At 30.4% G+C, this 25,311-nt stretch overlaps 3 protein-coding genes, 1 long non-coding RNA gene and 1 pseudogene across 6 annotated transcripts in view; 1 reads left to right on the forward strand and 4 right to left on the reverse strand.

Moving 5' to 3' along the window:
* Positions 1-962: 962 nt before the first annotated feature.
* LOC132947575 (histone acetyltransferase KAT7-like) lies at positions 963-2,855 on the reverse strand. The gene is made up of 8 exons (XM_061017871.1): positions 2,846-2,855; positions 2,405-2,493; positions 2,095-2,334; positions 1,900-2,031; positions 1,579-1,702; positions 1,348-1,515; positions 1,086-1,267; positions 963-1,016 (listed from the first exon to the last, which is right to left on the reverse strand). Exons 1-8 carry the CDS (start codon positions 2,853-2,855, stop codon positions 963-965), a joined length of 999 nt encoding a protein of 332 aa, XP_060873854.1.
* A 92-nt stretch (positions 2,856-2,947) lies between these two features.
* LOC132946079 (uncharacterized) lies at positions 2,948-3,590 on the reverse strand (annotated as a pseudogene).
* A 1,838-nt stretch (positions 3,591-5,428) lies between these two features.
* On the reverse strand, positions 5,429-6,091 carry LOC132947576 (uncharacterized). Its single transcript, XM_061017872.1, has 2 exons — positions 5,807-6,091; positions 5,429-5,737 (listed from the first exon to the last, which is right to left on the reverse strand). Exons 1-2 carry the CDS (start codon positions 6,089-6,091, stop codon positions 5,429-5,431), a joined length of 594 nt encoding a protein of 197 aa, XP_060873855.1.
* A 3,813-nt stretch (positions 6,092-9,904) lies between these two features.
* Positions 9,905-19,818, forward strand: LOC132946685 (la protein homolog). Of its 3 annotated transcripts, none has more exons than XM_061016740.1 (2): positions 9,905-9,994; positions 19,118-19,818. In XM_061016740.1, exon 2 carries the CDS (start codon positions 19,150-19,152, stop codon positions 19,762-19,764), a length of 615 nt encoding a protein of 204 aa, XP_060872723.1. In that variant the 5' UTR covers positions 9,905-9,994; positions 19,118-19,149; the 3' UTR covers positions 19,765-19,818. The 3 variants fall into 3 exon arrangements, with proteins under 3 accessions (XP_060872723.1, XP_060872721.1, XP_060872722.1); XM_061016738.1 differs by lacking the exon at positions 9,905-9,994 and adding an exon at positions 14,219-14,699; XM_061016739.1 differs by lacking the exon at positions 9,905-9,994 and adding an exon at positions 14,219-14,695.
* Positions 10,441-25,311, reverse strand: part of LOC132946686 (uncharacterized) — a 327,529-nt gene continuing 312,658 nt past the window's right edge. The window contains exon 8 of the long non-coding RNA XR_009664747.1: positions 10,441-11,022. This is a non-coding gene — a long non-coding RNA (uncharacterized LOC132946686). The remainder of the gene's footprint in view (positions 11,023-25,311) is intronic.

Consider the following 25,311-nt stretch of genomic DNA (forward strand, 5'->3'; position numbering starts at 1 on the left):
TGGTATATTTACATAATTTTTATCGTTATTTAAAAAAAAATATACAGCATATACTCCTGTAAAATATCAGCAATTATAAACGATGATATAGTATTAAAGAAAAATAATAGTTTACAATCTATGTTGACTTTTTTGAAAACTGGAATACTTTGTCTGTAAATTCTGCACACTCGACGCAAGTCCAAAGTCGTAAAATTATCATGCGGGTGCTCGACTCGTACTCGTACAAACCGACTGGTCATCGCCATGCACCCACATCCGCCTCCACCAGCAGCAGTTGAACTCGATCGCGTGCCTTCGTTCAGACCAAATCGTCCGCCTTCATGAGCTGGTCCTGTATGGCAGCAAACGTCTTGCCCTTGATCTCGGGAAGCCACAGGGAGCAGATGACTATGGACGTGAGGCAGAACAGCGACGATATCAGATAGTTGCGGTACATGCTACCGTCGTCGGCCAGCACAGTGTAAATCTTGAAGTCCAGGAACATCGTGACGGTGAGCGTGATATAGTGTTGACCGCGTAAGCCGGGTGTATCCAGGCACATGCCGACCGCGCACACGTACACTAGGGTTAGCCACCCACTGTCCGTGGAATACACTTCAGAGGTTCTTCAAATTGTTAATATCCTAAAAAAAATATTATAATAATTTAAAATCGTTTTTTTAATTCGTTATCAGGAAAAACTAACTTGGCCATTAGCTGGTGAAATCATAGTCAATTCGGCGGTGCACCTGTCCACGTAAAAGTACGCGAATACGGCCATATCGAACACAAGGCACGAAGCGAACGACACAATCAGTCACGGTCCACTCGGGCAGCCAGCACGGTGGACGGAAGCGCCGAGACCAGCACCGAGCAGGCGAACACCAGTGGCAGCCGGTTCTGCATAACGTACAAGTGCGGGGACTCGGGAATGATAGGGGTTCATGAGCCGCGTGTAATCCAGGTATATGCCACTAGGGTTAGCCACTTGGAATGCACTTGATGAAAAAAGGTTCTTCAAAATTTCGGTTTTTCTAAAAAAAAAATATTATAATAATTTAAAACTGTTTTTTTTTTTTATCAGGAAAACTAACTTAACTAACCGGTAAATTTGATGGTGTCCACCTCAACCTATCGGGAGCAATGTGAACTTGGTTTAATTCAATTTTCTTCTTTATGTGAGAATCTACAATATTCCAGTCTATACAAATTGTCATTTCTTTATAGATTTCCACAACCATGTGCAGAGATTGGAAAGTGTCTATAATATCTTGTCTCATTAAACCTAAAATAAAATTGTTATTAATGTTGATTGTCTCACAAAATTCTTATTAAAAAGTTTCAAATTAAATGTTTTTAAATTACCAGTTTCACTGCTAATATCATTGATGCAGATGTTGTCAATGCCTCTGTGTTGATGTAAATATTGTAGAATGACACCTTTCCAATACGCATCGTATGACATTTTACCCAAACCGGAAAGTGGTTTTTCTGGCGTACCTGGTTGATTTTCAATTCTAGATAGAAGATAACCTGAAAAGATAAACTAGACGTGATATATGCTAAAACGCCTAGATCCATATAGTTTTCACTTACTGAATTCGATGAGAATTCGTCCATACCCTTGTCTTCGGTACTGTGGCATGATTACGATACAAGCTACATTAAAATTTTCTTCATTTTGTTTGAGTTTTGAAAAATAACCAACCAAATGACAGCCCTTAACATGTTTAATTGAACATTATTACAATATAATTATGGTAGACAACTATAAAAAAACTAAAAATTAAATCACCATCTTGCAACGGTATAGACAGAAGTGGAAACTTCTACTAATAAATTTAGATTATTGGCATGTATACAAATTTAAAGCTGGATGGACTTATTAAAACGTATTTATATAATAGGTATACTTACAAAACCGTCGTTTTTCGTCACAATGTAAAATAAGAACGGTTCAACGCCAAAGTCCAGAGTTTTTAGGTCCAAAAATAATTTTCCCAATCGACATAGTGTTTCGCAATACGTTTTATCTACTTTTCCGTCAACCTGTTTTAAAAAAAACAATTGTATAGTTTACCTCTCATGAATTGTTTAATAAAATTAATTTACTTCAAAAACGCTTAAATCTCCACTTAGGTAAATTTCTGTGCCTGGTGGTGTTCTCCAATTACAGTGTCGCATATGTCTTTCCAAAATCGATTGACATTTAGTGTATTTTAAACAAAATTCACAAAATATTAATCTCGGAGAATTCTCTTCCTGTGGAAATGGACATGAATAACAAGTCTCCACTTCAAATTTTCCCAATTGTATTACACTCGGACATCGTACTGGAGTTTGAATTGTACTCTACAATGATAATTATAGAAATATAAGACGTCATGTTATATTAAAATAAAATAAATAATTTAAATTTTACATTCTTTTCCAGTGTTCTTTTCCGCTTACATATATTGATATCATCGTTTACAACTCCAGATGCCACAGGGCGGATCATATTTTCCAGAACTGAAAATTGTATTTAATATTTATTACTAAGACTGGTTAGTAAGCCAAAAAAGTTAAGTACAGCATAGATAGACACCTATATATACCTAAGACACCTTTATGATATACCTATGTCATCGCTAAATATATGGCTTTTAAATTATTTAAATCATAAAAGTGTGTCGTAAATATCATTCTCTAGTCAGAATAGCTTCGAAATTGGTATTTATTTATTATTTTAATTTTCCGTTCGTAATCTGCTCTCTGAGAACTATGGGTACTTGGTATCTATACATAGGTACTACGTTTGATTAATATACTCAAAAGAACATAAATATAAACATACAACATGCAATGGATCAAAATTAAACACACCAGATCATATCCCGTTCACACTTAGTGCATTATAAGTGCAGCACTTTGCTTAAATAATTTTGATTTCACTTTGGAGATAGCAGTGTCCCACCGGCCCACCTTACACTACCTCTAATTGGGCGATGTGTTGGGGAGGGGGGGCGAGAAGTAAGAGAGACATTACCGTCTTTCGCGACATCACGTTGATACGTTGAACCCACAATGGAAAGTTTTTCATGCTTTGCCTATTAAAATTACAATATATTAATAAATACCTACTGAAAGAAATAATTTTGTATCTTTATTACTTTTTTAAATGTCCTGTCGCTAGCATCAGCCTGTACCCTTTTCTTTTTTATCCCTGCAGCTCTAGGTAGTGAACAGGGGACCATACGGTCTTCCTTGAAATCGGGTATTATATACATCGTTCCTTTAATGGGTGGTTTTCCATACTTTCCCTGTAAAAATTACGATATATTAATAAATACTAAAATTATAATAATTGACATTAATTACCTTTTTTACGTAAAGAGTCGAGGTGACATTACTGTCTTCCGTGACATCGCGTGCGTACATCGATCCTTTGATACATGGTTTTCCAAACTTCCCCTGTGAAAATAATAATATATTAATAAATACCGAATGAAATAATAATTGTCCTTTGTTACTTTTTTAAACTTTTTGTCGATATCCTCAGGTGGTAGACTCTTTCTTTTTTCACCGGCTCGAGAGAGTGAGAGGGAGGTTGTTTTAATTTTATTTGAGTCTACTTTAGGCAATCGTGCTTTCCTTCCGGGAGCATGTTTTAAGATCGGTGTTTCAATCGATGATGTGCTATTGGGACGACGGTGACGTATTACACTAGATACTAAATGTGCTTCAGTTTGAACAATAGTTGTCTTGTCATTACTATTTGACACATTATCTTTCGGCATGATGTCTAGATATGATATTGACAATGCAGTTATTACACAGGGAAAGAAGGGCTGTTTTGATTTTAGTATAATTAACAAAATTGTCGGCCTATGCATGATATTTCAATTACTAAGTATATTTTATGATTTTATTGTGCTTTAATGTAATTTATTTAATTATTAGACATTATAGTGGTGATACAGTAAGTAAAATTAATTTTTGGTGAATACTTGCATTTTGAAATGTTATTGTGTGTACTCAATTTAATAATAGGTACTCAATAGGTACTCACGAATAATATTTTTAATTACAACAAAATAAGTTGATTTATTAACATTAAAAACCAACCAAATAAGCGCTAAAAATCTTAAATATGCATAAATATATGCACTAAAATGTTGAAATATGCAAGAAAGATAAAAATTATGCATACAAATTTAAACAACATAAATACTTTACTTCATTTTTATTAAAAATAATTTCAATGTTCAATGATCGTAATCGATATTTTCTTATCTTGGTATGCGTTTTTTATTTCACCGATTATATAACTAAGATCATCTTTGGGAAAATCGATTATATCTACAAGCATTCTATTAATTTATTTTAATATTAATTGAAACAATAAAAGTATAATATTTTTTTCTTATATTACAAAAGTATATATTTGAAAAATGTCTAATAAAGCATCGAAATATGCACTAAAAGATGAAATATGTAATTTAAAATAACCCCTTAAAATAGAAAAAAATGGTTAAATGTCAAAATATGCGAAAATATATGCACTAAAAAAATTTCATTTTTTAAATCGTTATGCCATGAAACAAATTGTGCGCTCCCTTAGCATATCATACAATCAACCAGAACAAAGATGCCAATGAATATAATCTGGGCTCTAGTTAAAACTATAATATCCTTATTCTTCTTTTAAATGTCTAATTTCGTCCAAATTTGAACTTAAAATATATATAACAAAAGAACTGTGTATATATTTTTATTTTTGTTGGTAGCAGTATGAACTATTTATGAGAATACTTGTTTTAAATTTGCAATCTTTAGCTATAAAAATTGAACATTTTATACGTTTCTAACTACAAAATAAATTGTTAATTTTCAAGATTTTGATATTTGTTGTCAACGTAACAACTATACAATTGTATTAAAAAAATCGTACCTATGAATCTTCTTAACTGCTGTTAAATGAACCTTGTGTTATATTTTTGACCAAACGAAAAAAATTTTATTTACATTTGTAAAAAAGACAAACTAAACAAATTAAAAATGCAATACATCTATAAAGAACTTGAAGCAAGCCTACATATTTTGAAAATTATATGATGCATACAAAATGTTAATATAAATGTAAAGTGATATAATGTTTCTATAATGTAATGCTATGAGAATTTTTTAGAGTTACATCAAAACCAAAATCAGTTTTGCGTAAACATTTTCCCGACGCTTTAGAAAATTACTGCAGGGAATTTTAAATTTTGATCTCCCAAATGCACTAACAAGATTCACTTTTGCACCAGAAATGATACCTTTATGTACAGAATATAAGTTGAACATCGAAGCATTATTTTGTTTTCAGCAATTATCATGAATAATATTCATTATTTTTTACTAAAATTGTTCTATCGGAAATCTTAATAAATATATATATATAATTATTTGTATCTTATCTATATTAAATGTTTTTTTTATCTATTCTTAACATTGCATACACCATTGTAAAATCAATACAATCATCGCTTTGGTTAGGCTCTAAAATAGTTTGGCACTGATATCGACCGTATTTGTATATTTTGTTATTATGTCTCGGGTCATTGACGTGTATTAGGTACTTACCAATGACATGATGGATATCGAGTTCGGCTCTTGAGGTTCGAGACATTTTTCTATTTTGGTCATCATCTTCATAAGATGATCGCATTCGCTTGTGGTCAGTTAAGGTCAGATTGGTAGCCACAGCTACGTTCTCACCGGTATCATGGGCCTTAAATAAGTCCAGATTGATTTTTATTAATATAGTGTCCTCGACTTCCAGGCATAATTTTTCTCATACTCTATGATGTTTAAAATATAACATATCCCTTGGTTGCGTACCCGGAGGCACGTCTGTCTCAGCAGTAGCATGTTTGTCAGAATCCGGGGCCATGCTGGACACCCCTTTATCCGATTTGTCGCGGTTGACTGGTAACGAAAGTAGCAAGCCCGCTCCGTTGGACCTGATATTTACACCAGATCCACCTGCTACCAACGACTCCTGGAGGTCCGACCCCCCTGGAGCTGTAACGATATTTTTACATTTGCTATTCATATTGTGGTTTGCGGTTTTCCTTCCGTCCATTTTACCTGCTGGCAGGGATCCGTTTGCAAGTGTATGCAGGTGGACCGGACCTGCCAGCCCCAACCAATCAAGGTCATGACTGGCTCTATGGTGGAACCTCTTGGCACGGACCAGTGATTGGCCCGTGAGCCCCCCCACCACGGCAAGGTGGATCCCGTCGGGGGGGGGGGGGAAGCTCCCCCACAACATCAAAGTAGGTCTGGACGGGGGAGATAATGTTATTTATTTATTTGCATACACAAAAAAAATTTTTTTCTTTATCTGGGACTATGTTTTTAAGAACGAAAGTTAGTAAGAAAGTTTAAAACACTGGTAGCAGTCCAAACTGTTACTATAATCCATTAGTTATTATTCATTATAGCTGTAGGTACTCAATTCAAATCTATCTTGGTTATTGTTAAAATGTAAGTAGCTATAGTCAATAACTATACTAATGAGTATAAAAGTTAAAGTTAAGTTAAAAATGTAATAAGTTTTTTAGGTTCCGTTGATTTAAATATTGAATATTTATATAATTAACCATTGTTTATGGTACCCCCAGGCTCTGCTCCACGGAATACGAATCCTGGTTGTTACAATACCTGGTTGTGATGAATTAAAAAAAATAATATTTTATTCAGCACTAATATTGCCGTATATGTATCAAAAACAATAAAAACAATATATTAATAAATTATAAATATTAAATTATCGTAAATATAAAGATACAAACACACATATAAAGTCATTAAAATCATTCATTTTTTGATTCAATTAAATTTTATAAATATATAACATCCTAATAAAATAAAAATATTAAACTAATTGTTGAATATTCTAACTAAACTAGGTACACAGAATAATCATTAAGTAAAAAAGAATTTATATAAAATTAAAACTGTTCTTTAATCTAGATTAAAATATTTACACAATTTAGCACCATAATATTAATTGGACCCTGTTGACTAAAATACGTAGGGTTACATAAGACAGATCTGATGATTGGTTTAATTGTACGCCTATATTATTATATATTTTTTTTATATTTTTAATCTAGAGTTTATAAAATCTGTATATAATAAAAAGTAAAATAAAAAAAAGTCCAATAAGCATAAATTATGTCTATTATTATATAAATGATAAATTGTTCCTATTATTTTACGTTTGTAATCGGTTTATACTTTGGATTTATAAAATAGTTTTGTAATTAAATTACAAACATAATATATTGTATGATCTTTCCATTTGAGGTTTTGATCAAAAATAATACCTAAATATTTTAATTTAGTAACTTTTTTAAATTAAAAACAGTTACAAACTTATATATTATTCAAGCATCTAAAATTATGTTCGGTATTTTTTAATCGAATTTTTACTAATTTATACTAAAAAACATATATTTAGATTTTTAATATTTAGTTCTTCAAAATGTTTATGTAAACAAGATTTTATATTATTAATATAGGTGCCCACAATGATTCACTAAGTTATATTATATCATTTTATTTTTGTATTAAAGTTTTACATTAGCAATTTCTTTTACGTTCAATTGAAACTATAATGTATCGTCAACAAAACAAATAATATCTCCTGAAATATTAGGATTAATAAGACAATATTTTATGTAAATAAGAAATAACAAGACGATAACTTGAATTTCACAAGTTTACATTTCTTCAATTTTAACTACTTGCAATCTATTTGAAAAATAATATGAAATATCCACTTCTTATAGCAATATTAAGAATATATTAATATTTTAATATTTTTTAATGAAAATCATTTTTTAAATCTGAATACAAACCAAATTACCTACCTTATTATTGTCATTGTCAATACCTACTAGAACGAATAAAATTCGAAGATTATAATAATGCATATTTTGTTGATTTATTTTTCCAAATTGGTTTGTAGAAAAAAAGTTAGGTGTGTATATTCAAAATATCAATCAAACGTTGTTTTAAAGCTTTTTCAAATATTTTAGATATGGAGAGAGACGGAAAAGATATAGGTCTATAATTTGTATAATGATCAATATCACCGGATGTAAGAGTTTCGTTATTATTCTTACCTACGACGTCATGGATATTCGACAGTTTTTTGGTTTATGATCATCATCTCCATCATAACGTGATCGCTTTCGGTTGTAGTTTATTTTGGAGATACTAAATAAAACGACGCGTAATACCAAAACAAAAAATTGTTAAATATAATACACACTGTTTTTTTAGCTAAACAAAATAATTAAATTTGTTTATTATTCAGCGTCGATATGCCGACCGGCTAGGTAGTATCCGTGGTTATCTCGTTTGAATGTTTATTTATTTTCAGCCAGCGACAAAATATGTTGTAATAATACTAAATAATAATAATCGGGTACGTACGTACCTACCAACCTAGTACCTACCTATTATTTATTTATATTATATTATATTTTTATTATTTATATTATTTTTACGCAGATTCACGCTTATAATAAATATCGAAATATTTTACTCGCCTTATTACATTTGACTGAATTGTCATGCGTTTGCGTTGTATTATACTTTAATGTGTTATTACGTTAGTATAGGTATAACATTATAATGTTTTATCATTTGTGTTGTATATTAATTTAGGATAAAATAAGCATAAATTATGTTTTTTTTTTTAATATTTCGGTGATTTGAGTGAATATTCACTAGGTGAATAATTATTTGTTATTAGGTAGGTATGTTCTATACCTCCTACGGTAGGTATTATAACTTTAAAAGTGAAACGATTTATGGATTTGATTCCATATTTCAATATTGGTCAATTTTAGCTCTTTCGACTTCTATTCCCTAATGATTACCTACGAATTGTTTTGTTGTATTTAAAAAATTAAAAGTTTAGCACTAAGGTACTAGGTATAGGTAGATTGGTATATCAATATTTAATTATATTTAATATATCGACGTAAAGTTACAAGAATCGATTTGGAATTTCAAAAAAAATTTAACTAAATTAGTAATTAAATCTATTTTGTGTATTTTTCCGTCGTAACCAAACGGTCGGCGGCATCTCCATGGTTACATGTTTAAACGTTATATTTCGTTTTCAGCCACCGAAAAAGAATTTATAAAAAAACATTTGGTTATGTGAATATTTTATTTCTTATGGACGCCATGTGTATATAATAATATAAAAAATAAGGGTAAGTGGATGTCGCTCTGCTGTACAGTAGATTACAAGTGGGTGGTTGTATAATGGATTGTATTAAATTTGAATATCATTGAATACGAAAATCGATTCTGAGCGGAGACGGGTCTTTCAGTCTGGATATTTTATATATTTTAATTATTTATTATAGCCTGTGAATTGTATTAATATTTTTAAATTCATCACAATTTTTATTCGGTTTTTTGGTGATAAACAAAGCGTTAGAAATTAAAATCCCATTTATAGCGGATTTTCGTATTTGTCGGTGGTTTTTCCCGCGACATTAATTAATAACCATTGAGAAAGTCGAAAAATGACCTCTTTAAAGTACCAACCATCTTGATTAAATTTGCTAAAACATAAGATGTTATAATATGTTGAAATTGAAGCACTCATTCTGGTAAAAATCCTGTATACAGGATAAAAAATAAAAAAATACTATTATAAAACTACCAATTAAAATTTAATGAGTACCATAAAAATATAATTTATGTGAAGATATTCTAATTACCCGCAAGTATGTACAAATTATATATAAACACACACATAATATAATCTCCGCAATCCACTAACAAAAAAATAACCAAGCACATTATGTTTTAATGATTTCGTTTATTGATAATTTACATAATCAGATTTAACTATAAAAATATTTTTATAATTATAGGTATACAATTTTTTTTAAATAATATACTAATAGAGTAATGTTAAATATACAGAATTTTTAGAAATAAAAATTTGTAGGTAAGTAATTGTTATATAATATAATATATTAGATGCATAGCTGTGTTATAGATATAAATCTGTATGTGGAGGGGAATTTTTAATAACAAAAATAATTATATTCAAATTAGACTATCTATTGCTATTATACATGTATAATGTATAATAATACATTTAACAATTAGAAAAAAATATATATAGGTACCTATGTTAAAAATACAATAGGTTGGAACTAAATAAAAATAGTTAATACCTAACTATAAAATATTTGTAACTACATTATAGAACAAAGTAAAATATTATATAAACATAAATAGTTATTAAAAAAAGAAAATATTATACTATTATAGAAAGTAAGTAGGTATAATGAAAACAAATAGTTAAATAAAAACAAATCTGTTATACCTTAGCCCCCAATTTCTGAAGAAATTTGTTTAATGAAGGTAGGTTTATGACTTGTCATACATTGTATGAATATTAAAAAAAAGGTTTGTAAAATAATCCGCACATACTCTCAGATTTGAGCAGATATTCAACATTAATAATATGGACATTTCCAAAAATACATAAAATATTTTTTAAATTGTAAGTAATAAAATATTTGACAGCAATAAAATATAACTAAATTTGTTTCGCATAAAATAATGTACCAACTACCAACAATCAATATACATGGCTCGATAGGACTTTAGATAATATAGGAATGGATAGGCCTTCCTATTTAACAAAATAAGGGGTCGCGGTCTGGAATATGGATGAGAGAGACACTGCTTTTATATAGTGCTCTCACTCCAGCAAGGGGTTATAAGTTCCGGTGGCCTATCCATTCTTAAAATATTATCTATAGATGTGATCCTCTTTCTGTGTCGTTTATTTTTAAAGTGCTTCCATATCCAATCGTGTTTCATTAGATTTTATGATTGAATTTTAGGAATCATTGATTCCATATTTTACATAGTACTTTTTTCAATTCTCTTCTCATGTTAATTTTCTTGATCAAGGAATTAGCAGACTATGTAACGTGTACATAATTATCAGATCTTTTGAATCTGAAAATACAGTAATTAAAAAAATTGTTAGAAATTATCTGAATAGTATGTAATCTTATTTATAACATGTTGATTACAGTGAATAATACTGGTACTACTCAATAGGCAACGCTACAGTTTTAATTCATATTAACTTTGTAAACTTGCATTCAATGTGTAAAATAATCTAATCTAACTCATTAAAAATAATAAGTAACTAGTTTTTTTTGTAGTTTTTTTTCATTTATTGAATTTTTCAATTTCTTATAGAGTTAAACTTTCTATATTCTAATGACTGACATTCCAAGAAATTAAGGTCAAAAACCAAGAAACCTACCAATTTGAAATATTTGATCAAACTATCAGTTGAAAGTTGTTCAATTTTACCAGCATTTAATAAATTTTATAAACTAATTTATATTCTAATTTAGTTATTTTTTATATTAAAGAAACTTAGCTTTAACTAGTGGAAAATAGCTTTTGCCCAGCTTTGCCAATAGGTAGGTATTTATTTTAAAATGTTATCCTTTATTAGATAGTATATATTAGTTACTAAAAGATAAAGTACCTACTATAATGGCTTTTTCTACAAGTTTCAACATATTTATAATATTGTGAATTTGGTTAGGTATTAAAAATTAAACAAATCGTAATAATTGAACAAACACTTCAATACCTACATCATTACATAGTATTATGATTTTTGTTATAAGGAGTGTCTGGATATTTAATTTTGTGTACCAGTAAAATATACAAAATACTATATTTTATACTATAATTTATGGAGTACTTACTATTGGTTAAATCTCGTGTGTTGGCATTATTATTTATCCGTTCATTCAATATTTTAATGCGTTATACAAACACTTCTTCAATTTTTATAGTATATTCTGTTAAAGTCAATATATACCTAGAATTTAAAACAATACTTATTAGTTATTTTGACTGAATACATAACAAATATTATTATTTAATAAATACCTACCTTATTGTATAGATTCAATGTTCACAGAAGTTAGTGTCACAATAAAAAATTCATGATTAATTAATTCTTGCACAATGTATTTAGTAAAACCTTTTCTACCATATTCAATATTCATCATGAGTGGATTTTTTGACAAAGGAATGAATACACTATGTAAAAAATATATTATAACCAATATTTTTGAATCTGAAAATGAACAACTTGTAAAAAAATTTCTATTTTAAAACATGCAAATAAATATTAGCAAAAACATTTAAATTTAAACTGCAAGATCACCCACCCTGGTATTTGTAGGTAGGCACTAAATAATGTAGATTATACTATAAATAAATTTATAGGAATCATATTTCATTGGTTTTATATTGAATTTACCATTTTTTTTTTACTATGGAATATTATTATAATACAAAATATTAGTACAATAATACCTACCTATTGGAAATAATTTATTTGTAATATTATAACATGGATTCTAGATTTATTCATGTACATATAAAAAATTTATGATTTTGACATTTCTTTAGTTAGTGAGAGTTAAACTAAGCTAGTATTAAATTTTAAGTAGGTACAAAATGTACCTTACATTGTACATGAAAATAGATTTCAAATATTACCTGGCGACAAATCGTGAAGCGTAATATTGAATGATTTTTCAAAAATTGTATTTAAATTTGAATTGTCCGTATATTTACTTTGGATATCAATATCAACCTAGAAAATATATCATAAACGGTAAATTAAAAATGCAATAATGATCCTTTAAATACTAAACATTTTAAAATCATAATATTAATGTTTCATGTTTCTATAAAATTGTGCTTAGTGAATAACTCACTTTTAAAAATATTTTGAGAAGACCAGCTGTTATAAGAATATAGTATAAGGAGTTATACGTATCAATGTATATTAATTATTATGTATTTAATATTATTCTATGATTTTAATTTTTAAATCTTAATGTTTAAAACTCTTATGTGTAGTAGTATATAATACTCACTCATAGACACTCATAGAATTGTATAATTGTATAAGTTATTTCAGCACAGCTATTCTATGAATATTATTTCTAAAGCAGTCACTATAATCTAAGCTTCACAGTTTTATAATCTATTAATGAAAATATTGTCATTTGTACGTCATATGTTGTGGTCTCCTAACAATCCTTATAATTATTATTAGCTCCTAGAATCACTATTTAATAATATTAATATTTTTATTTTTATTTAATTTCTGTGTTAAAGAGAGTCTCTGTCTTTAAGGGCCAACAAGTTTCTCGCTATGCCACTGCTTCTCAGTTATATTTTATATACTAACCATTCTACTTCTTTCTTTTCTCAGAGAAATTCCACATCTAATATCTACTAATAAATTACTCATTATTATGTACATTACATTATTAATTATTATATATTACCAAATAAATCCATAGGTAAACTGAAGCAATCATTAACATAATTTAACGGTCGGAACTACAAAAACTAACACATTTTTGATTTGCTAGTTATAAAGACAGACTGAAAATGTTTCTGTGCCATTCTAAGATAACGGATTAATAATCTTTACTTATAAACAGAAGATATATTACACAAACATTTCACTCACCGCATTTTTATAACAAATATTATATGAATAAAACATATATTTGTATACAAATGACATTCCACTATTGATCGGTTATTACCACACGGTGTATTAATATCGTATAACGTATTAAGCATGGCTAAATAGTCTATTTAGCCACGGTATAAAGTAGGTTTAAGTTGAAAGTTTTAGGTGGATGAAAACGAAAATTCAGAAACCGGTGCGCCATCGTCATGGCGTTATGGCGTTGTGCTTTGACGACTGACGGTTGTCTTCACAGTATTGAAAACAAATAGTATTCGGGTTTTGAATGGTGTCTTCAACTTTCTAAGATTATTTATTTTACTACTATACATATTATAATTATTATTTGATAACTTATTGTGACAACTAGAATAGTAAACTGAAATTGATTGAATTCATTTTGTATACATCACGTGACGCCTAAACCGACAGTTGTGTTCTATGATAACACTATGGACCTATAAATACTATATATATAATATTATCTATGGTAATGTTCTACGATTTTTTTTATATGTTCCTTGATGTACACTCTTCAACGATTTGCATTGACTCTTATGGGAGCTCGGTAATTTGAGCCATAGAGTAATATTACCATGATAAATATTACAATATTTGTCACGAACATTATTCTACGATACGAGTGAAGGTCTATTGTCATCAACACAAACTATGACCGCTTGTATTTTATTATTGTAATTTATAGACGATAACGACAAGTCGAACACCAAAATAATTAGCATACAACTGGCCTACTCCGTCTTGGTCCGGACAAGAATACTAATATAACACTATCTATCTGGGTCCGTTCAGTTCAATCTATTTGGCCCAAATGCGCTGACGAGGTGATCGCAGTCGACTTCCGAACACATAATATCATGTTATGTAAATAGTGATCAATTAATTTCTCTGTTTTTATTATTATTCTCACGTCATATAAGTCTCTGTTGCTCGGCGATACAACCATCAACTTGTACTTTGTAGTGTTAAGTTGTCATTATTATATCGGTTACCGGTTACCCGTACTACCTTTATATACCACATTCAATCGCCAATAACGTATTTTTGGTTTGCAAGTACACGAGGATCCCGTCATCGAAACAAGTAGGTAAAAACACATTCAATTTTACATGATTACAATATTAATAATAATAATAATAATATGGACTTCATTTAGTATAGAATTCTGCAGGGGTCTCGGGCCTTTTTTTTACGGTGGCCCAAATCTGCAGTGATAGCTTATAAGTTTCGGCCACAATTTTTTGGATAGGAATGATGGAGAGGTACAATATTAAATTGAATATGTATAAGTATTATTTTTAGTAATTAATGCAACATTATATAAACAGTAAAATATAATTTCTTAACGTCAATGACGAGCTATGGTGGGCCGCGGGGCACAGTCAAATGGTAGTTTGGTAAATTGTTCGTTTTCAACATAATATATTTATTATGTAAAAATAATTATTTCTCATAATTTATTTTTCTTGAAAATTATTAATAATACCTGTGTAAAAATAATTGTAAATATTACTTAGGTATATTCATCAAAATATTATGTTCTACTGACTATTAAATATTTTGCATATTTTATTTATTCTTTCAGAGGTAGTGTCATACTAATTATCAAAAAACGTGTAGGTGCAATGTACTTATAATATATAATTATGATTATTTGTCCATTTGTACCATAGAGTACAGATTATATTATGTATCTTGATTTATTTTTATAAATGAGAAGTAAAATAATATTTATTGATTGTTGGTAAATGTTATTTGTGCTGGTGAATTATATGTCTAGTGTTGTTGATGGCGGTTGGTGGGTGGGGGGTGTGGGGGCAAGCCCCTCACGGGTTAAGTTGAGATTAATCATTGTCAGGAACGCTGATTTTTAGTATTTGAGTCCCCTTTCTTCTATTTTTCCAATACGAGCACTGCATATAGGTACACATTTGACACTAAAATTGTATTTTTTTTTAAACTAATATATTATTTCAACAAGATAAACTGCAGTCACAGACAATCGCAGTTATTTTGGTTTTATTATTTTTCATCCGTGTGTTATTACTTACTAAAGTTAAAAAATATTTGACGATTATAAGTATTATGCTATAGCTAGTCCATACATACTTTATTTATTTGATATATTATATTTTATATCATCCAATAAATCGTTTAGTTGTAACAAAAATAATTGTGTACCTACCTTATGAATTCGTCACATTTGTTATGTTTCGATATTTACTAATAATTAGTAGGTAAGACGAAAGTAGTATAAATGTACTTAAGTCAATCATGATATTATTGGCAAATTTAAGTCTTTTTCTTATTTATATCCGTTTCGTTATAGTATCAAGCTGTGAAAATAGTAAAAATATGGCATAGGAAGCATATCTTCTCAATCATATTTTGTTTTTATTTGACAGTTTTGTTGAAAATAATATGTAACATCCATATTTCAATAAATTACTTCGATTAGTTTTTATAAATATTTGAAGGTCCGAAGACATTGTTATTTTTATAAGTACGTAGTTTCATCCGATCTACATATATATACTACATGTAGGTATCTACCACATATGAAACTCGTGTATACCGCAGTATTTCGACATAAGATGGTATATTATAATGTTATACGCAGGTAGAGGTTATTAAATTAAAAAAAAGTTGACAAGTGGGTACCACTCTGCTGTACAGTAGTTGTAATGGATGGGCGCTGAACGTTTGGTCACATTGACCCAAAAGCCAACACGTTTGGGTACAAATCGACACAACGTTTGGACACATAAAATAAAAGGTATTTCATAATTTTCTCTGGTAAATCAGAGAACGTTTAGGTACACAATACACATATATATACAAGACACGTTTGGGTACACTTTTTAAACACGTGATCTACAATAGTGGTATACTAATATACTTTATCTCCAAACCATAATTAATATCAATTACTTATATTATTTTGATTATTCTATGATTATTATCGTAGTAAACGCGACTACGAATTTATACGTAATACGTGTACGTGTAATTATCGACTAATAATTCAGATAATGTTGAGTATATTTAAAATAATACAATGTGTTTAAAGTTGACAACAGTATAAGGAGTTACAGTGGCGTAATTAGAAATTTGGTTGGGGGGGGGGGCGGTATACGTTTTTAGCAAAATTGAATGGTCATTAACAATACTTTGATCAAAATGTTAACGGTAAAAAAACAGTTTTAGGGTGGGGGATCCATCCCCCTAGTCCCCCCCTAATTACGCCCCTGAGGAGTTATCCATATGACATCGGTCCACTTTTTGTCGGAAAATAATAATATAGATACGTAAATAAATAAAAAAAGATTTTAATGGAATTTTTGTAATGAATGACCAAATTTTTTAATACAATATGACAGAATAAAATAATTAAAATATTGTTATATGCCCACCACTATATATTATGTAGACTATAGTGACGCTTGTTTATCAGAGTATAATAACGCCTGTATGTAGGCGTCTTATCTTAGATATTTTGCTTTTGCACGACAAGACTATTGTATCGGTCCTGTCGGCAATTCTGTCTAGAACCCGACTCATTCTAGTTAAGTAGTGTGCTTCTATTATATAAATTACATGGTTAAAATTAATAAAGTAAAGTATTCTTATTTAAATCAAATCGTGTATTCTTTTTAATAATAAACTATCAACATTTGATTATCACCAGCTACACAGAGAACGGTTTCAACAAATTGTCGTCTTTGGATACAACCAAGGACACAATATAAAATATAACTGAACATCACGGGCATATACGGTGGCGTTCATAACAATATTAATAATAAAAAATGATAGGTAATAAACATTTTTGGGAGACTATTAAGAGCCAACCTACTCGCGGTGTCTCCTGGGTAACGCAAATAGTCTCTAAAAAATAAAATAGAAAAGAATAAAAGTAAATAATGTGCACCTAAACGTTGGTACCCAAACGTAGTATAATCATTTAATAAATATACATAAAATGTTACCCAAACGTTGTATTGATTTTTGGGGCCTGAAAAAAGGTGTTCCTAAACGTGTGTTCCGTATCGTTCTCCCGAACCTCAGGTAAAAATATCGTTTTTTGCCGAAACGTGTTACGGCCGTAAAATCAATACATTCATCGCCCCGCTCAGAATCTAAAAGATGAATCGTGAAAAAAAGTTAGATTTAATTAAATTAAAAACATTATTATAATAATTTAAATTAATTAGAAAATAAAAACACGCACTTCGTTGCCCGTTAAATGCACCAATGCTATAAGACTCAAACTTTGTTCAATTCGTTATTTAATATTCGGTGTATGGTGTATGGTGTTCACAATTTATCCTAACTTTTCTGTTGCCCGGAATAAAAATTCTGATTCGTAGCAGTATTTTATCAGATAGGCAATCTACCTGCGGTAGATCGCGGACCCCGTGCTGTTTGTACGTAAGTGTATGATTTAACTCTAAAGTATAAAAATTGTACCAAGTTTGTCATTTTTACTTAATTCCACCCACGGAGGATTAATATAATCAATTAATACAAAAGCCTAACGCAACCGTACTGAAATCCGACAAATAAAAAAAAACAAATTTAACACTTTTTAAATTAGCCTATCTTCTTCCCAGAGGTCTAATATACACACATCCATTCATTTTTATCTATACAACTCTCAGCATGCCTACCCCCGCAACTACTCCTGTTGGAAAAGCCTGCGTGCGTCGTCGATTATGGCAAGCGTTATAATAGAATCATAAATAACACAATATGCCACCGTGTTATTTTAAAATCGAATTTAATAATATAATGTGATATCGATAAAGTGTTGAGTATCCGAGACATATCTATACATCTGCTCGTCGTTCGGTTTATTTTCTGTTCGGTATTAAGCAGGCAGGTCGGTGGCGTGGCGGTGCGCGGTATCGGTGGCGGTGACACGAAAGGGAAAATTTGGGCGGCCACATCTAGCCACCACGCGTCGACGGCTGCCGTACCGCGAACCTCACCCACCGTTTATTAAAAATTAACTATTTTATGCTCTTTTTACCCTTTAAAATGCGAATTTAGAAAAATCCTTTCTTAGTGCGCCTATACATAGTAATAAGTACATTTACTGAAAATTGCATATCCATAGCTTCAGCAGTTCCGGCTAGGCGATGATGAATCACAAGTCTTTTTATATATACAGATACTACAGATCATTAAGTAGGTACTCGTAATTCATATTATGATATCGGAAAATAATTAAAATGTCAAAACCTATATAGATAACGCAAGACTAGGCTAGACTAGCTAGATATAGACCTATGTGACGTATACGGTAAAATTCAATGATATCTATAGCTTTCTGTACAACTTTTTTTAAATGACTACTTATAAGTATAACTAATACTTATTTAAAATACTATTAAAAAAATAAGATTACAAAAATACACTGTTAATATATCTTTTTAATACATTTTAAGTCATTTTTACAATGCATTTTTTGAGTTTTCTAATCATTTTTTTTCATTTTTTAAGGGCATATTTATAGCTGCATAATCGCTGCAACAATGGCATCTTCGTTCAAACACGTCACCGGAGCCGCGGACAGGGATTCGAGAATCGTCAAGCAGCTCGAGTTCTATTTCAGCGACACCAATTTACCGTACGATAAGTTCCTGCAGGCCAAAATCAAGCTTAACGACGGCTGGGTGCCGATAAGCGTGCTCTTGACGTTCAAAATGCTGAAGTCCATCACCAGGGACTCGGCCGTGATCGCGTCCGCCGTCAAGGACGCCGTCGGCAGCATCGTGGAAGTCGACGAGACGGGCGTAAAGATCAGACGCAAACCGAAAATCACCGCGCCCGTCCCCGATCGCCAGCTGTTCAAGGACATTGTCCAACGGTCGATTTATTGTAGCGGTTTCCCGAGGACGACCACCGTGGACGAACTGTTGGAGTTCGCCGCGACCTTTGGCGAAAACGTCATCACGAAAACCACCCCCATGAGGTTCAGGTCCCAAGCGTTTAAGGGTTGCCTTTACTTCACGTTCAGCACCAAAGACGAGGCAGAGAAATTTTTGGCAAGGGAATCCGTCGAGTACAACGGCGTGGAAATAAAGCGTATGTGGGAGAATGATTTTTTGGGAAATTTCAAACCTCACAGTCCATTTAATTACGAATAAAATGCGTCCGTGCACATGCCGTACACACTAAGCGTATAATACGGGTACACACTCAATACGTCATCATAAAGGTTTAATTTAGTTTATTTTTCATTATCATTTTATTTCTTTTAAACTAATATTTTTTTTTCAATAAGTAAAAACGGTCACAGGTACCTTAGTCAGTTGTTTTAGTTTTATTATTATTCATTTATATGCAATTACTTGTTAGTTTTTATTTTAGTTATAAATATCTGACGATTATAAGTATTGCTGTTTCTCGTTATTATAAATTTGTTAAATATTATTTCTTTTTATTCTCAAATAAATCATTCAGTTCTAAGAACAATAACTGCAGTGTAATAAAATCGTCACATTTGTTATGTTTCAATAATTATTAATAATTAGTAGGTTTTATTATATAAGTAGTATAAGACGTATACTATAGTTGTAGTATAGTGAATCACAATTATAATATTGCCAAAGTTAAATTACTTTTATTTATATTTTCTTCAATTGGTTAAAGACGTATCAAGCTATCAAAATGAATGCAAAATATGGCAGCCTCTCCATTATATTTTGTTTACATTCAATGGTTTTGTTGAAAACATGTAACGTTAATATTGTATCTTCGATAATAGTGAAATCAATTAATTTAATAGCTCAAGCATGATATAGTAGCATTCCATGTTGTACGAGCCTTCAACAATATAGTAAATTTATATTTATAAGGTATAAGTACTTACAATATTGTAATAACCAGTATATCAAGACGGCGAATTCATTAAAAAAAAAGGTAGTTGAATTATAACTAAAGCTCATACACGTAATTGCAGGTAACTGCAGTCCCATAGAGTAATGGAAAGTACATAGTAACTATTTACTTTAATAACAGTACCCATTAATTATCCTTAATAATTTTTTACCCTCTCACCGGTTGGTTATTTTAGGTGGTTCAAAATATGCACGACCTTGCGTACTGAACGCCACAGCAGTCACAATAGCGTTGGTAAACAGTTAGGATTTATTCCTGTAAATTTAATTTTTATAAAAAAAATATGGTTAAAAAGTTTATTTAAGTCAAGTAGTTAACTTCTTAAAATATCAACATTTTTTTGTAGTAAATTAATTCGAAACATAATAAAAATTTCTTTTTTTTATTTTACTTATTTACATTATTTTTATTGTTTTATTTAAAGAATAGTTGGAGGCTTGGAGCTATTAGGAAATATTAAGTATTATATTATATGTAAGTATGTAAAAGAGGATGTTTAAATAATAATTCTCAATTTTTGAAAGTAATTTGTAAGTAATAATTTCAATTAATTGGAAAATCACTTATCAGTTATTAGAACATAAAGGGTGAAACAAAATAAAAAAAAAATATAAAACAGTATGACAACTTAAAATATTAATGTTAAATAATAATACATAATATAATCTATATGATATTGTGATATTATAATATATAGTTATTAAATCTTAAATATAAGTATATAAATAGGTAAATAGTAACATAGATAAACGGGTAAACGTAACCAGAAATCACAGCCTAACATTACCATTATCGATTTTCTTAATAGTAAACAATTTTCCATCAATAATTGGATGGTTGATATTTTTTAGAGAAAATTCATCAGCGTTAATTTTAGAAATTTTTTACTTATTAATAAATAAGGAAAAAGTAAAATAATTATCAATTTTAAAGACGTTATTCAGTGACGGATGACAATGAGATGGTTACTAAGGCCTGTACGTAGACACGAAGTGTACAATTTGTACATCGTACAGTACGATTGTTGATTTATAGATAGAACATGGACAATTATTAAGATAGTATACATGTATAATATTATATCTGTCTACATGTCTACATTATCTGTATTTTTAGTAATGTTCATCATAAAATTATCTTTTAGTATCGGTGCTGAAGGTTCGATAACTTATGCTGTATAATTTATATATATATTTTACATTGTAGAAATTCTAAATTTGTATCATTGAAAAATTGTAATTCTTTATACCAATTACAAATTACATCAATATTTTTATGATTAATTACCAATTACAAATTACCTAAGTAATTGAATTACTGTAATTGAAAAGTGCCCAACCCAGGATATAGGTATACTTTATTTGGTCTCAATTGTTTCCCTCGAAGACCGCTGAGAAGACCATTCATATCTATATCTTTATTATCTATGCATTCTACAGACTACGCAGAAAAGCCTGTGCGTGCATTATTATAAATTTATAATTAATACTAATAATTAATAATCTATATAGGCATATAGCCATGATGTCATGATTGACGAACAGCTTTTGGAATTTTGGAATGAAAAAAAAAATAATAATAACTAGTTAGTTTTTTTTCTAACGAGTTAGATTAGACTATTTTACACATTAAATTCAACTAGTTAATAGTTACAAAATTAATATGAATCAAAATTAACTAGTTAGTGCCCAGCTTTGTAAGTACCCAACCATCTCAAATACATTAATAATACAAAATCTTTACCCGCTTTTGTAACGTATGCAGTGTAGAAATTCATAACAATAACAACAAGAACAAGAACAATAATCAACTACTATATTATTTTGTTTATCGTATCGATTGTTACGATTGTTGCGGTTTTGTTGTGATTCAGTCGTGGGGCGGCCCGGCATACGCGATAATAATATTCGCCACGGCCCGCGGCGGGAACGTAATAAATAATAATATTAATTCATTCGGAAACCGATCGCACGGCGCCATCTGGCAGCACTCCGACGCGTGGTCGCCGCGCTCGGTGGTCGGTCGTGCTGCGGACAGGTACGGCGTGCCGTCGTCCTACCTTGTGACGGTGTCCAGTTTGATGCTAGATATATAAGGTGGCAGTCCGCCACCGACGTCTGCGGAGGTCTAACGCACGGCTACCGCCCGAAATCGCCGAATGGTGAAACCTGGATGGCCAGGATGAAGGGGATGTGCATACTGGAGGAGAAAAACCGTATCGAGGCGCGCTACGAGTGCTCCCACACACTAACCTAACCACTCGGGTAACCCACCGGGTACACACAACTGTTGTGTGATAGTAGTAGTAGTAGTGTAGAGGGTAGTGTAGTAGCAGCGCGCCTCTAACCACCAACCCTCGCGGTGCCGTGCGTGCTCCTCGACCTTCGTGAATTTTTTTTTTAATTTCTTAATTTGAAATTTTGCATTGTAGCGCTCCACCATGTTATTATTATCATTTTTTTTCCTCAGCAATACTCACTCATACTCTATTCAAAAACTCACTTATTTATAATTAATTAACCGCATTTGTTAATATTAATTATCTCAAAATAAATAATATATAATAAATTGTGAATGCAGTTCGATAAAAAACTAATAATTTATAAATTGAACGATAATTTATTGTTTGTTGTAATAATATATTATCTGGTTTAATTGTTTAAATATCAAAATATATCATGATGATAATATTATATATACATCACTACGGTTTATAAATACACTCATAAAACCTTCGCTGCAAAATGTATTTCTCATAAGAATTTTTGGCCAGAATTTTGTTCGCTTGCGTCGGTGTAGCTGGAATGTCGTTCCTATCATCAAGGCGAAAGAATCCAACTACCGATGAATGTGAACCAAAAAATATGGAAGGAGATATGAAAATAAACAAAATATAACACATATTATGTAGGTTTATATATTAATGCAATAGCCCGACGTATCTTACCTACTTAGCGTAGCCAAGTTAGAGGGAAGCTGGTAGAACGGATAGGAGGGTGATCAAATATATTTAAATCTGTATTATAATATATTATGATTCAGTATTAAATAAAAAAATGAATTATTTTTTGTTCAAATAGTACTTTCGTGTTATATAATGCCACGAAAGAGTTTCAAAAATGCAAGATGTTTAGTAAGTCAATCAAAATAATTGTAATTAATCATCGAGAGGGGATCCAAACACATTTTGTGAATGGTCGATCATTATTTCACTTAATGTTTTAACGAATAACGACTTTAGGACAATCGAATGTAATCATAATATCGCGGTACTGATTTGATTTTCAGCATAATTTTGAAGTGTGTAAAATGAACAATTTGGCGACGCCATATATGTCATACAACAAGCGGTCGACGAGCAGCGGTTATCGATCGACAGCTTAAGATTAGAAGTGCCTGACATTAAAACAGATTTGAACCGTTTGATCGGAAGCGTCGACCAGTTGAAAATGCAGTGATGACGTCCGTAGAAAATAATATTATGTCAAACTGACTATAACCTAATACAGCTGTATAACACAATTAGTCGTTTCCGTTCGTTTAGGAAACACCGAAAAATCCGAGGAAAAACCCGACAGCTGCAAACTCGGCAGACTGAAGACACGGATCTCAATAATCCTCGAAAGTAAAATATAGAAAATTATCGGTCAATAGATAATACATTTCTAATGACGTGTGCGCGTGTAGGAGAAGTGACGAAAAACACTTAGGTAGTAGGTACGTTGACGTGACCTTTCCGTCCGGCCTTACCAATGTTCATAGTTGAACCAATGTATAATTTGTATAATTTGTATTCCATTTGTATTCCATATGTATCAATTGTATTCTTGTGCACAAAATAAATCTGTATAATAAAATACACCCGACGTGGCGACGTATTTGTTTTGTAGGTTTTCAAATTACCGTTACAATATTATTATAAGTTTATTAAGGTCTCACTATAAGACTATAATTATTTTTAAAGTCCTGAAAAACTAAATGCATAATAGGTATAGTTAACCATTTTGATGAAAATGGAGTCTTGGATTCATATTATACTATAAAAAAGCTAAGTTTTTAAAAATGTTTAGAGACAAAGTAGCAGTTAAATACCACACAACGATCAACTTTCAACTACTTATCGTAATATATTTACTGCCTAACGACGAGTAATAGACGATATTAAAAAAAAAACTGTCGGGCCCGTATAATTGTCGGATTTTGATGACTATTTTTTCATCTTCTGTTATCGGTATATGCGGTAGTAGTGTAGTACATTGACGTGACCTTTCCGTCCGGCCTTGCTCAGTTATAGTTATGTTCTGTTGAACAATTTGTATTTGCGTGTATAAAATAAACCTGTTTACTAATATGTATATACTTGCTGACGTGTTTGTTTTATAAGGTAGGTTTTCAAATTACCGTTACAATATTATTATGAGTTATTAAAGTCTCACTAAAAGAATATAATCATTTTTTAAGTCCTGAAAAACTAAATACATAATAGGTATAGTAACCATTTTGATGAAAATGGAGTCCAAGATTCATATAACACTATAAAAAAGTTTTAAAAACGGTTTACATATTTAAAGAAAAAGTAGCAATTAAATACCACACAATGATCAACTTTCAACTACTTATCGTAATTTATATACTGCCTCACGACGAGTAGTACACAATATTAAAAAAAAAAAACTGTCGGGCCCGTATAATCGTCGGATTTTGATGACTATTTAGTACTCTTAGGTAGGTGGGTAGCGTTCCATGTGACTACATTTTAGCATTAAAGTAAAAATTTGAAATAAATAAATAAT

Source organism: Metopolophium dirhodum, chromosome 6 (genome assembly GCF_019925205.1).
Source record: "Metopolophium dirhodum isolate CAU chromosome 6, ASM1992520v1, whole genome shotgun sequence".
Taxonomy (NCBI): domain Eukaryota; kingdom Metazoa; phylum Arthropoda; class Insecta; order Hemiptera; family Aphididae; genus Metopolophium; species Metopolophium dirhodum.